The sequence below is a fragment of the Natrix helvetica genome (assembly GCF_964273705.1).
Source record: "Natrix helvetica genome assembly, chromosome: 1".
NCBI lineage: Eukaryota > Metazoa > Chordata > Lepidosauria > Squamata > Natricidae > Natrix > Natrix helvetica.
Genome location: NC_138548.1, coordinates 43,819,662 through 43,834,250, shown reverse-complemented (window position 1 = coordinate 43,834,250; position 14,589 = coordinate 43,819,662). Strand labels below are relative to the sequence as shown.

The 14,589-nt window shown below is 44.8% G+C and overlaps 1 protein-coding gene across 1 annotated transcript in view; it reads left to right on the top strand.

Moving 5' to 3' along the window:
* The window catches only part of VRK1 (VRK serine/threonine kinase 1), a 48,147-nt gene that overhangs the window by 14,830 nt on the left and 18,728 nt on the right, over positions 1–14,589 (top strand). The window contains exons 4-8 of the mRNA XM_081939830.1: positions 353–422; positions 996–1,083; positions 2,392–2,500; positions 2,593–2,685; positions 11,394–11,526. Of these exons, the coding sequence (XP_081795956.1) occupies positions 353–422; positions 996–1,083; positions 2,392–2,500; positions 2,593–2,685; positions 11,394–11,526 (493 nt within the window). The remainder of the gene's footprint in view (positions 1–352; positions 423–995; positions 1,084–2,391; positions 2,501–2,592; positions 2,686–11,393; positions 11,527–14,589) is intronic.

The window sequence follows — 14,589 nt, the reverse complement described above, 5'->3', positions numbered from 1 at the left end:
TTCTGGAGGATGTAGATGCCTCCATATTACATGGGTTGCTTTGTTTGGGTCAAATACTTACCTAGCGATACTGTGTATTATTTTGGCTTTTAGATCCCCTATTGATGTAAACATTTTTATTGTGATATATGGGAATGCTTTATTTTTAAATTATATATCTCATTCCCAATTGTGTAACAATTAATTATCAAGGAATTGAATTACAAGGAAGAAAAAAATGGTTATTTTAAATGGTTAAAAGAACAGTTATAGGAAAATAGAAGAATGTTTTATATATTAGTAAAATCTTTGCTTGAAAAAAGTGAATAAATAAATTAAAACATTGCACTTATTTATAAAATGATATTTAAAGGAGCCCAGTGACAATGGACCACTCTTTACAGAGTTAAGTTTCTACATGCGAGCTGCTAAACCAGAACGAAGTAAGTAAATGAATCCATTTTTATTCAATAAAACAATGTAATCATTCTTAAATATAAGATAATTATGGGAAATATATAGTATTGAATTATTGTAATTCACATATGATTCTAAATGGTTATTTTAAGAGTATGAAATATAGCCATGTAATGATACAGTGTTGAGTATTTATTGGAAATATTTTTTATAAAGTGGATCCTAAAACATCCTTTTTTAATACTAAGAGTCTGAAACTGCTTGAAAAGGGGGGAAGGAATAATAAGCAACTATTTAAATGATATGTTAAACATGCTAGCATGTTTGTTCATTTTTTGCTCTTGTGGGGTGCTTTTGTTATATTTAAATTGCTAAAACTAGAAGGAATTGAGGATAAAATGTATAAACATTAAAGAAAATGCAGTCCATCTATAGTTTAGATTCTAATCTTTTCAGTGCCATTAATTTCAGTGGAGAGGTTCCCTGTTTAAAAAAAAAAAACCATCCTCTTCTATTTGTATTAAGATTTAATAGACAGTAATAATAGTTTTCAACCTTATGTGGTAACAAATGTATATTGAATATTTGTTTCTTTTCAGTTAAAAAATGGATTTCTTCTCATAAACTAAAATATTTAGGCGTACCAAAATATTGGGGTTCTGGTTTGCATCAAAAGAATGGCAAAAGGTATAAACCTTATGTTATTTTAGAATATAAAATACTTTTTTATAATGTAACTTTCCTTAATTTCAATTTTCCAAACTCTACAATCTATTTCTTAAAATGAGTCATAATAATTTTGAGTAAGAATCTTTGTCATTTAGGTTTATTATATCAACATCGAGGAATTGGAACAGTTACTGTATATGTATTTTATTACAGAACTTGGTGGTCAGTATTTAAGTGAATCTTAAGTAATGTTATGATATTCTATTAAATTTAATCCATGTGCTTGGTAGTTCTCAAGGAAGTATAAGATAAGGTGTTTAAACTTTCCAAGTTAGCTTTATTCCATCAGAACAAAACTAAATATGTTTAAAGAATTCAGACCAAGTAGTAGGATTTCAACATCACCTATCGTTCCCTTGTTTTTCACCCCAAGGCCAGAACAGAGTAAATAGGCAATATTCCATTTTGAGTCTTACCTAACAATTAAATTACAAAAATATCTGTCCAAAGAGATAATCAAAAATACCTTGCTAGATATGTGAAATAAAAAAAAAGGTAAAAATAACCGACTATCATTAAAATTAAACCATTAAGAAAATATCAAACAGGAGATGTACTAATTGAAAGGGATGTTAATGAGATAACTTCTCTTTGGCTTGTAGTTTAGTGACAGGCATTAAGGATTTGTTTAAAGAAATTGGAAATACCTTTTTCTTCTCTATTGAATTTTTTTTTATAAGTTATTTAATCAGTGAAAACAGAACTGTGTTTTTATTGTTTCCTAAGGGGGGTATTTAAATGAGATTATGCTTCAGGTGCCACAGAATTATGGCACAGAAGTTTGGTTAATTAGAACAGCACAGATTCTTCATCTCTTTCAGTCAGGAGACACCCCTGATCTCTTCTCTGTTATACTTCAGAAATTTGCCTTTAGTATCAGTTGAATTGCTATCCTGTTCTGATTTCATTTATTCCTGCATACTTTCCTGAAATCGTAGCAAATATGGAAGAGGGTTGTTTAGAAAGTTTTATCAGTTTTTAAACTTTCTTTTTTTTCATGCCACTGCATTGCTTGGGAGTAGCACCTAGAACCTTTGTCATCATAAAAGCTAATCATGGTCAGTCCTGCTTAGTATGTGGGTGGGAGACGATTAAAAAATACTAGTGGAAATTAGACAGGGAAGTAAAAAAAGACCAGGAAGAGGTTAATGGCACATGATTGTTAATTGGTGCTAAGAAAACTCCATGTCTGTACAATCCTCAAGATTGAATGTTATTTTTTGTATGTTTGTTTTCAATTTCCTTAAATATATATTTTTAAATCAGTTATAGATTTATGGTGATGGACAGATTAGGAAAAGATCTTCAGAAGATATTTGAAGAACAAGGAAAGCAATTTTCACGCAAAACAGTGTTACAGTTGGGATTGAGAATAGTAAGTTAATGTTTTTCTATGTTAATGTAAGTAGAGACCTCATTGAAATTAATTTTATTAGTTTTTTTTTCTGACGTTCTGTTCTTTTTTAGCTTAATGTTTTGGAATATATTCATGAACATGAATATGTACATGGAGACATCAAGGCCTCAAATCTTCTCCTGGGCCACGAGATTCCAAATCAGGTAAGTTTCAATCTTTTCTTCCTTTAGTGTTTAACCTATTGTTTTAAAGAAAATGGAACTGCTGTGAACCTCAGCAGAAATCTTGCCTTTATGAATGTGTACAGCGTTAATATTTCTGCTTGACATTTATATCTAGTTAATGTTGTACATTTTTTATTCACTTTGCTGGCAGCTGATCAAATTGGCTATTCTGCCCTGAATAATATTCAAGAGAATGCTTGCAATACAAAATGAATTTCAAATAGCTGTTTGGGGGTGGAAGTTTAAAATTATATACTACACCAGTGAATTACGTTTGCTTGTCTGCTTTGTCAATTTTTTATTTCCTTTGTTTGAAGAATCCATCAAGCATAAGTGTTCTGTTACTTGAAAACCTGATTTCTTAACATATTAGTTCAAATCAAATGGTTTACAGAAATATCCCTACCTGTCTATTTATTATTATCATTTAGTTATAGTAGTCATCATTAGCAAATGAATAATTTCCAAGTTTAGGTGCTTTTCTTGAGATGACACTTTCATATTCCCATGTAAATTGATAGAAACATTGTGCAGGTTATTTTGTCCCTTCCTTTGGCAAGAGGTCCAAGAGTAACTAGATGGTTGCATTGCTTTTATTCAAGCCGGGATGGCAGTAAAAGATCAGCTCCTAGATTCATCTGGATAAAATAGTTCATTTGTTTACCACATTATTTCAGGTATTATGTGATTGATTGATCACCCATCACTTTAAATTTCTTTTTTTTTTGTAAACCTGAGATCAAAGTTTTTGTCTTACATCTACAGTTTTTTTTATCACCATTGTATGAATTGTTGATAAAAATACTATTTTGGAAGATGAGAATTATCTAAAAATGAAAATAATTTTGTAAATCAAAGGAAAATTATTGGGTTTTATAGTAGAATTTCTATAATAAAGCAACATATACATTATTTTTTATTTGTATAAATTGACACTTTGCATTTCAATCAAGAAATAAATTTGTAGCACAGGAGCTCACTCTTCAAGGACACTTTTCACATCTTAATGTTTGACACATCATCTTAGTTACAGATTAACAGAGTTGGAAGGGACCTTGTAGGTCATCTAGGCCAACCACCACCACCACCACCCAAGCAGGAGACTCTGCACCATTTCTGAAAAATGGCAGTCAAATCTCTTCTTGAAAGCCTCCAGTGATGAAGCTCCCATAACTTTCTTAGCTTGATACAGAATTACAGTATATCTGACAATGCAAATATTTTTAGGATTATTGATTTATTTCTTGTATAATACATTTCTGGGAAGGATTCATCTGATTTTTCTAAGGAAGGTAAAATGGAAGCCGACATAGTGCAAAGAAGAGACATTGATAGTGAGTCTTACAGTTATTCCTAGTGGGAACAAAATTTAGTGTTTTGTTTAAAAATTTACCAATAGCTTCAGAACAGGAACATCAGAATTCTGGGGGAAATGGCTTCCTGGTTAATGGGTATTTTGTAGCTGGCTAATCTTATGTTGATGAAAAGATGACCCCTTCTTACATGGTAACTCTTGTGAGAACTCATGACATGCTCACCAAGCCAGAAATTTTAGCAGCCCCAGTCTAAGATTTTTCTGTAAGCACAGACTTTTTACAACCTATATTAATATCCACTTACCCAGATTTGAATCCAGGAAATGAATTTACATACTTATTTGATTTAGAAGCCACCAAATTCCAGGATGACTCTGGAAATCTTATACTTTAAAAACAGAAAACGGTAAAGAAAAAAACCCATAGTCATGATACTCCCATATATCAAAAAGCTATAACCAACAGGATCCACAAGTACTATAGCCCATAGCCTGAGAGAAAGACCATTTTTAAAAAGCCTATCACAAGGTCATCAGAATGGGAGCTACACAAATCTCTCAGAGGGCAGGGGCTGCAACAGAGAAGGCCTGGGTCTTGTTTGAGGGAGGGAGCACCAATTCTGTCCGATATTACTGGAGAGCAGAAACAATGAAGATAGGTGGTCCTTTCAATAACCTGATCTAATGCCATAAAAGGCTTTATATAGCCCAGCAGATTGAATTGGAAAAGAAAGAGGGTAAGACTGGTGCTGACTTGTTTCTGTAACAGTTTGTGAGATGTAAATGAAATTGAAACTGGTGGTAAAAGCAGCATGAGACTTCAGGTGGGAATTGAAAGCATCCACTGGTATAGTGAGCCTTAGTTATTAAAAATAATTCTGAATTAGGTTTGTGCTGGTAATACGATATTTAGAATCACCATCTACACCCCTGAGACAATTTGTTCTACATCAGTTCAATCAGGAGCTGGTTAATTATAAAGGTAGGGTGCAGATAATATTTTTCTATTTGGTTCTTTTAACATCAATATTAAATTAATGTTACTGGATTGTAGATAGGCTTACTTTAACTTGCTTGGGAGTCCTGTTAAATTTAATAATATAATGTGTTGTTTTTATTGAAGTATATAGGATAGATAATTAGGCTTTTAATATTAGGAAGAATCTTGGTACAAAAAGAAAATACATACTTATATTTTCCTGTACACCGCTTGGAGAGTCCAAGCAATGGGTTAATTCAGTCTGCTTGCCCTTAGGACTGAGGAACTATTTTTCCTTTAGCCACACCTCCTGGTGTGATCAATCCCCAGAATTCTTCCTCAGTCAGCCCGTTTGGACGTAATTAGCTAGAGCTCTGAGCTGAATTAATCCTTTTTTGGCTTGGACTCTCTATTTGCATTTTTTTCCTCTTTCCTGACATTTCCCCAACATTGTGAGACGTTTTTCTCCTCATTGCTGCGTTTCTCTCCAGCAGAATCTTCGTTTGAAGGCCAGGAGGTAAGCTGGAAGGTGGTGGGGGGTGCCCCTCAGCCGATCTCTAAGGGATGGCTTCGGAGGCCTGCCACTTGTCATTTAAAACGGCGCGGCTGCAGCGGCGAGGTTCCTACGTTCCCAGGCCCCTCGTTTGTTGTTTTAGTCAGAGTTTTTTCGTTCCCCGGCCTGCTGGAGGACCTCTGCCGCAGGGAGGAGTGAGCGATCGTCGCCATTAAGGCGCGTTCGCTCCTTGCTCTCCCTTCGCCCCCACGCTGTTGCGGCGGCCATTTTAGGCGCAAAAAAAAGCGCGCCCAGCCATGGCCGCCATTTTGCATCAGCCTTGTTATCAGGAGACCGCTGGAGGTGGCAGGGCCTGGCAAGGGTTTCCCAGGCTGGGGTCACCACCTTCGTCTTTTTGCCTATTTTTGCGAGCGGTGCTGGTTCCTGGGCCATACCAACGGTCATTATACCGGCTCAGGGAGGAGGCCTAAGTAAGCGCAGGCCAAAGCCTTTTTCTAGTCATTCTCCTCCCTGCTTCTCCTGCGGGGCCTTGCGCCTCGGTGCAGGCCCCAATCCTACCCCTGGGCCTCTGACTGGTATTAAGCATGGGATCCTTTCATACGTATTGACTCATTTACTGTGCATATAGCAATTTTGACAAATCTTTTTGTTTTGTTCCCCTTGCAGCAACCAGTCTCTCTCTCTTAACTTCTGCCTTGTCATAGCCTTGCTCCATCTTGTGTGGTCATTGACTATGGACCTGCCCAGTCCCCCCGATTCCCAAGATACTAGGCCGAGCCTCTCTCAGGCCCCTAGCAAGGGTTCCTCCTCATCGGGGAGTGGGGGTGCGGGCAAGAGTGGTGGGGGTAGTTCTGGGAAACAGCGTTCCAGAACCCCTTCTGTGGCTGAGGCCAAGGATGCTGAAAGGCGCCAGCAGGCCCTTGACAAGCAATTTGAGAAGGCCAGACGCCAGGCAGGCAGGGAGCAGTCCCATTCCGGAATCCCTCCCTCCCGGGAGGATCTCCAAATGGTCCTTGCTGAGGAGGTGGAGTCCCAGGACCTGTCCCCAAACAGGTCATTTGCGGAGCCGGCTTCCCCGGTCCCCTCGTGGGCCTGCGAGCAGGCCCCTCCCCCTGGAGTTGCTAGCATAGATGACATGCCGGGTGAGGTTCACCCCCCCCCCCCTGGAGGAGGGCCCAGATCCTGATTCTGACTCAGAAGAGTTATCTCCCCGCATGCAGGAACTGATGGCCCGTGCCATTGCTAAGGGCATCACGGAAGCCATGAAGTTTAAGAATCCCACTGCAGTGGCCCCTAGGGGTCCCAAATCCAATCAGGCAGCTCCCCCTCCTAGCAAGCGTGCCCGCCACCCTTCCCTGGAATCCTCGGTGGTCAGCGAGGTCTCTGCCATAGAGGACCCGGACCCAGAGGTGCTAGGTCTTTCGGACGACGAGGACCTTCCTCCTGAAGCGCCCGCCTTTGCGGGTCTGTTCAAGCCCAGCCTTTTTAAATCTGTCCTCCACAAGGTCAAGGCTGCCACCAGGGTGGGGATCAAGCCCAAACCGGCTGCGCCGGCGGCGGATGCCACTCCGGCTAATCCCAATGCGGTCATGTTCGATGTTCCAGCTCCACAACAGGAGTTGGTGCCGGTCCCGGGGCTGTTTCTCGACCTCATCCAGCGCCAGTGGGCTCAACCAGCCACGCAGTCCTCTCCCAGCGGGGTAGATAGGAAGCTTTATACTATGGATCCAGTGCTGGAGGACCTTCTGGCCCTTCCCACTGTCGACCCGCCCATTGCTGCACTCACCTCTAACTCCTCCCTACTGGCCGACCTTCTGGAAGGCCTTAAGGCGGAGGACAAGAAGGCGGAAAAGGCGTGCCACAAGACCCATCTGGCCGCTGCCTGGGCCATCAGGGCCTCTTCATCCGCCTCCTTCTTCAATAGGGCTTCAGTGATCTGGCTGCGCGAGCTTCTGACCAAGTTCCCGGCGGGAGACGTCCGCCTCCACCAGGACATGTCTAAAATAATCGCGGCCTCCCAATACGCCGCTGACGCATCCCTTAACGCCACTAAATTCGCCTCCAGGGCACTCGGCTCTAATATTACTTCTCGCCGTCTGATCTGGCTCCGCCATTGGCAAGCGGACCAGAAAAACAAATGGAAACTGGCTTCCACCACCTTTACAGGGTCCAAATTATTTGGCGAGTCCCTGGAACCTCTCCTCATTGAGTCCAAGGACAAGAGGAAGGCCCTCCCTTCTTTAAACAAGAAGCAGGAACGCAAGGCCGCTCCCTATTCCAGGAGGCAGTCCTTTCGTGCCTCCGAGCCTTCCACCTCTGCCTCTTCCTTCTCTCCCTCCAATAGGTCCTTCGGTCAGCAGGGCGACAGGTCCCAGGACAGGGCGCCCTTCCGGGACAGAGGCAGACAGCAGTTCACCTTCCGCAAGTATAACCGCGGTGGGGCCTCCAACAGGCCGTTCCGTAAGTCAAAGTGACTGCCCGAACTCGGCACCCATCGGGGGTCGGCTCCAGCTGTTTGCCTCCCATTGGGCCCAGACAACCGAGGATGCCTGGGTTCTGCAGATAGTCAGGGAAGGCCTCTCCCTGGAGTTCCTATCCCTCCCCCACCGGAACTTCATCCGGTGCCCCGTCCCAACCTGCCCTCAAAAGAGGGAGCGCATGGACCAGGAGGTCAGGCATCTCCTAGACATCAGGGCCGTGGAACCTGTTCCCCCGGGTGAGGAGGGGAGGGGGTTTTACTCCATCCTCTTCTTGGTACCAAAGAACTCGGGAGGGTGGAGAGCCATCTTGGACCTCAAAAACCTCAACAGGCACATCGCCTACCGGAGGTTCAAGATGCAGTCCCTGCAGACCATTCTGGCGGGGATTCGACAGGGAGATCTCCTTACATCTATAGATCTCAAAGAGGCATACCTCCACATTCCCATCCGTCCCCAGCACAGGAAGTTCCTGTGCTTCTATTATGCCGGTCGCCACTTCCAGTACAAAGCTCTCCCATTCGGCCTCTCGTCCGCTCCTCGGACGTTTACCAAAGTTCTGGCGGTAGTGGCGGCCCAGCTAAGATGCAGGCCCATAAGGCTCCAGTGCTACCTGGACGACATCCTTATCCAGTCGTCGTCCAGGCAGCAGGCCTTGCGGGATCTTCAGACCATCATGAGATCCCTCAGGAATCACTGCTTCACTCTAAACATAGAGAAGAGCCACCTCACTCCAACAACCAGACTTGTACACCTGGGGGCGGTGATAGATACCAGCTTGTGCAGGGTTTTCCTCTCCCAAGACAGGTTGGACGGTCTAAAGTCCATGACCCACAAGGTGATGAGCTTGAGGCAGGCTCCAGTGGTCCTTCTGTCGCAGCTGCTGGGAAAGATGATCTCCTGCATCTCCATCGTGCCGTGGGCCCGCCTGCATTCCAGGGCGCTTCAGTGGCTGCTGCTGCCGCACCAGAGGGCATCCAGGAGCAACTCTCCCAGGCCGATTCGCGTCCCGCCGGAGTTGAAGAGGTCTCTCCGCTGGTGGGTGTCTCCGGCCGTCCTCAAGGGCCACCTATTCAAGGAGCCCGAGAGGTTGATCATCACCACAGACGCCAGCCTCTCCGGCTGGGGAGCCCACGTGGGTTCCCTGGTTGTCCAGGGCAAGTGGTCCCAAGTGGAAACCAGTTACAGCATCAACCTACTGGAACTGAGAGCTGCTCGCCTGGCCCTGCGCCATTTCAGCCGGTCCATCCATCGTCAACATGTGCTTCTGATGACGGACAATGTGGCCACCAAGGCGCACATCAACCGCCAGGGTGGCACCAGATCCAGAGCACTGATGAGAGAGGCGGAGTCCCTGGGCCGCTGGGCGGAGCGCCATCTGGAATCTCTCCGCTCCGACCACATCTCCGGAGTGGACAACACCCAGGCGGACTGGTTGAGCAGGACAACCATAGATCCTGCGGAGTGGAAACTGGACCCTTGCCTGTTCCACCAGCTGTCCAACAGATTCGGAGCTCCGACTGTAGACCTGTTCGCGTCCAGGGACAACAAGCAGCTCAACCGCTTTTACTCCCGGTTCTTCACCCCGGGGGCGGAGGGGACAGATGCACTGCGTTGCAGGTGGCCCCGCGAGCTACTGTATGCCTTCCCTCCTCTACCTCTCCTTCCTCAATTCATCTCCAAAGTCATCGCAGAGGGGGCAGAAGTTCTCCTCGTGGCTCCACACTGGCCCCGCAGGTCGTGGTTCGCCGACCTTGTCCACCTGTCGGTGTCTCCTCCGTGGCGCATCCCTCCGGACCAGATCTCCCTCAGCCAGGGGGCCGTAGTTCATCCAGAGCCCCAGTGGCTCCAGTTGGCCATCTGGCACTTGAGGGGGACCAACTGAAAGGCGAAGGCCTGTCAGAGGAGGTAGTGTGCACCATTCAGGCGGCTAGACGTCGTTCAAACACCAGAATTTATGACGCATCTTGGGCCGCTTTCGCGAAGTGGTGTGACGACCGCGCCTGTTTCCAGAGTCCTCGACTTTCTTCAAGCGGGGCTCAACAAGGGCCTGGCCCCGAACACCCTTCGACGCCAAGTGGCGGCCTTGTCCACCGTCTGGTCGGGCGACCCCCTTTTGCCTCTCAGCAAAATCCCGAGGGTGCGCCTCTTCCTCAAGGGCGCCTCTAACCTTCGCCCTCCCACCGTTCATCGCTACCCCACTTGGCAGCTGTCCGTGGTCCTACGGGCCATCTCTGGCCCCCCATTCGAACCTCTACGCACAATGTCTCTTCGGTTCCTGACGCTGAAGACGGCCTTCTTGATTGCCATCACGTCCGCTCATCGGATTTCAGAGCTGGCGGCCCTGTCTGTTCGCCAGGACCTGTGCGTCATCCACCCTGACAGGGTCATATTGAGGCTGGACCCGACCTTTACCCCTAAGATAAATTCATGGTTTCATAGAGCGCAAGACATTGTGTTGCCAAATTTTTGTCCTCATCCGTCGCATCCCAGAGAGCGTTCCTGGCATAATCTTGATGTCAGGAGGGCCCTGAAGGTTTACATCGCTCGCACTGCGGAGTTCAGGAAGTCAGAGGCTCTCTTCCTCTCCTTCCAGCCTGGTTCCCTAGGGAAGAAGGTTTCTTCCTCCACGATTGGCAGGTGGCTTCGTGCCTGCATTGCGTCAGCCTATGAATGCCAATCCAAAGCCGTTCCGCGCAGCATCATCGCACACTCCACACGAAGCGCTGCTACCTCGGCGGCCTGGGCCACCCAGGCCTCAATCCTGGACATCTGCAGGGCCGCTATGTGGTCCTCTCCTTCACCTTTTGTGCGACACTACAAATTGGACATTTTCGCCTCGGCTGAGGCGTCCTTCGGCAGGCGTGTGCTCCAGGCGGTTGTATCAGAGACCGAATCCCGGGAGCCTTCTTCTGCCCACCCAGATGGACAATAACTTGGGTATGTCCCATTGCTTGGACTCTCCAAGCGGTGTACAGGAAAATGACCATTGGCTTACCTGAAGGGTCCTTTTCTGTACACCGCGGGAGAGTCCAACCCACCCTGGCTATCGAGGCCGGGATTCGGGTTCTTCGTGTCAACAGTACATCATCTTGGACGCTTCGCTCCGTCCGCACGAACTGACTCCTTCTAAGAATTCTGGGGATTGATCACACCAGGAGGTGTGGCTAAAGGAAAAATAGTTCCTCAGTCCTAAGGGCAAGCAGACTGAATTAACCCATTGCTTGGACTCTCCCGCGGTGTACAGAAAAGGACCCTTCAGGTAAGCCAATGGTCATTTTGAATGACATTTCCTGACATTAATGATATAATGAGAAGTCAGTATTATATAAATAAAGTACATCTTCTGGTTGGCTGTTTTTAATTCTTGGATTGATTTTGTTGTGCTTGAAACTGACACAGGTGTACTTGGTAGATTATGGCCTTGCTTTTCGATACTCTCCAGAAGGCAATCACAAGGATTACAAAGAAAACCCCAAACGATGTCATGATGGAACTCTTGAATTTACTAGTATAGATGCACACAAGGGAGTGGGTAAGATGGTTTTTTGTTTTTATGCATATTCATTCTTCTTACAAATAAAAGGTAACAAAGTTGTTTGGTATGTTGGTAAGTTCTCTTTTACCAAGCATTCATTCAGCAACAGTTTGAAGTTGCAACAGTGCTGAGCAAGTGCTACTTGCAACTGGACCTCAAAATTTGGGCCATTGCAGTGCCCCCACTGTCATATGATCAGAATTCAGGCTCTTGGCAATAGGCTTGCGCTTATGACAATTGCAGTTTCCCATGGACAGTTGCACTTTTTCATGCTCTGATGCACCCTCCAGCTCTTGACTTTCTTGCATTCTGACTGCCATTCTCTTCATTCCCTGACCTTCTTGCACTCACCACAATCCAGAAAGAGTATGAGTGATCATAGGCAAGGCGTTTCAATTCAGACAACTGCACCATTGGAACATAAGATTTATGTACAAAAGATCATTGGTCATAGTTGCAACCTGTTCCTTAAGTAGGAGGTATAAATCTAGGAGGACCTCTGAATTGTGCACCAACACTGTGTCTAATGGAGTGCCACTGCATCCAGAGTCAAGTATGACTCATCGTCAGACTCTGGTATGCCCAAACACAGCCAATTTCTCTTGCCAGGGTTGAATTAGGGCCAGTTTTTCCCTATTGAGCCATGGTGGCGCAGTGGTTAGAGTGCAGTACTGCAGGCTACTTCTGCTGACTGCCGGCTGCCTGCAATTTGGCAGTTCAAATCTCACCAAGGCTCAAGGTTGACTTAGTCTTCCACTCTTCCGAGGTGGGTAAAATGAGGACCCAGATTGTTGGGGGCAATATGCTGATTCTGTAAACCACTTAGAGAGGGCTGTAAAGCACTGTAAAGTGGTATATAAGTTTACCGTATTTTTCGGAGTATAAGACGCAGCACCGGAGTATAAGACGCACCCAGGTTTTGAAGAGGCATTTTTTTAAAAAATGTAGGTAGGTAGATAGAGGGATAGAGAGGGAGAGAAAGAGAGAGAAAAACAGTAGGTAGCTAGGGAGAGAGAGAGAGTAGTTAGGTAGTTAGATAAAGGGATAGAGAGAAATATAGATAGATAGATAGATGATAGATAGATAGATAGATAGATAGATAGATGATAGATGGATGGATGGATGGATGGATGGATGGATGGATGATAGAGAGAGAGAGAGAGAGAGAGAGAGAAATACAATAGGTAGGGAGGGAGAGATTGTAGATAGGTAGGTAGAGGGAGAGAGATAGATAGAGAGATACAGTAGATAGGTTAGGAGAGAGAAAGAGTAGGTAGAGGGATAGAGAGAAAAATAGAGAGAAATACAGTAGATAGGTAGGGGGAAAGAGAGAGAGTAGGTAGGTAGGTATATAGGTAGATGTTTCCAGGTGTATTTATCCATGTGCTGGAGAAGGAAATAGCTGACAACCTGTAGCACCTCAGTCTTTGTTTCTGCTGGGACAGGACTTGATCAATGTAATTCTCATCAACCACTCTAACTAAACAGCTTTCCGAAAGGGGGAAAAAGTTTTTGCACTCTGCAAACTTCGCCAAAGTGGTCTGTTTTTCACAAAAATGCCCCCCCCTTTTTAAAAAAAGGCATGAATAGCCTAGGGGAGGGGGCTTTCAGAGTACTCCTGGGGAGGTGGGGGGGCGAAAAACGAGGAAAAAAATGGCCCGCTTTCCACAAAAATGGGCCATTTTTTTGTTTAAAAAATTTCATGCATAGCCTTATGGAGGCTTATAGAATGCTGCTGGGGGCTGGGGGGGGCAAAAAACGGCTTGCTTTTTTGTTCATTTCTGCCCTCCCCAGCCCCCAGGAGCAGTCTGAAAGCCTCCATAAGGCTATGCACGGCCATTTTGGTGAAAGGGCGGGACTTCAGTAGGCAAAAAAATGCTGTATTCTGTGTATAAGATGCACCCAAATTTTCAGCCTCTTTTTAGAGGGGAAAAGGTGCATCTTATACTCTGAAAAATACAGTAAGTTTTGTTGCTATTGGTATCCATATATTCATAATACTGAGGGGCTGGGCCAGCCGAGCAATAGCATCATCTTCCTGGCTCACGGTGGAGATGTGTGAGTCGGTTTCATCAGGATATTAATGACAATATACTAAATGCCATTGAATGACCATAACAGTAGTTTCATATTGATGTTAAAGAGGAGCTATAATGCAACTATAATGGTTGCATCAATTCTCACTCTCAGAAAGATATCCACGAGTGTGGCACATGATTTTTTAGGAATATACCCTAGCCTGAACCCAGATTGAAAAGACTTACAGTTGCAAGAAAAAGTATGTGAACCTCTTGGGATTACGTGGAGTTTTGCATGAATTGGTCATAAAATGTGCTCTGAACTTCATCTAAGTCACAACAATAGAAAAACAGTCTGCTGAAAATAATACTACACAAACATTAGATATTGCCATGGTTTAATTGAACATAACATGTAAACATTCATAGTGCAGGGAGGAAAAAGTATGTGAGCCCCTAACCTAATGACTGCTCCAAGAGCTAATTGGAGCCAGGAGTGAGCCAACCTTGCTCCAATCAGTGTGATGACATTGGATATGTTGTTGACAGCTATCCTGCCCTTTAAAAACACACACCTGTTTTGGGTTTACTGGCTTCAAGAAGCAGTGTCTGATGTGAACCTTGCCTCGCAGAAAAGAGCTCTCAGAAGACCTACAATCAAGAATTGTTGACTTGCATGAAGCTGGAAAGGGTTACAAAGTATCTCCAAAAGCCTTGATGTTCATGTGTCCACGGTAAGACAGACTGTCTAAAAATGGAGAAAGTTTAGCACTGTTGCTACTCTCCCTAGGTGTGGTCATCCTATAAAAATGACTGCAAGAGCACAGCACAGAATGCTTCATGAGGTAAAGAAGAATCCTAGAGTGTCAGCTAAAAAGACCTACAGAAATTTCTGGCACATGCTAACATTTTTGTTGACACATCTACAATAAGGAAAACATTAAACAAGAATGGAGTACATGGGAGGACACCACGGACGAAGCCATTGCTGTCCAAAAAAATATTGCAGCACGTTTGAAGTTTGCAAAGGAGCACCTGGATG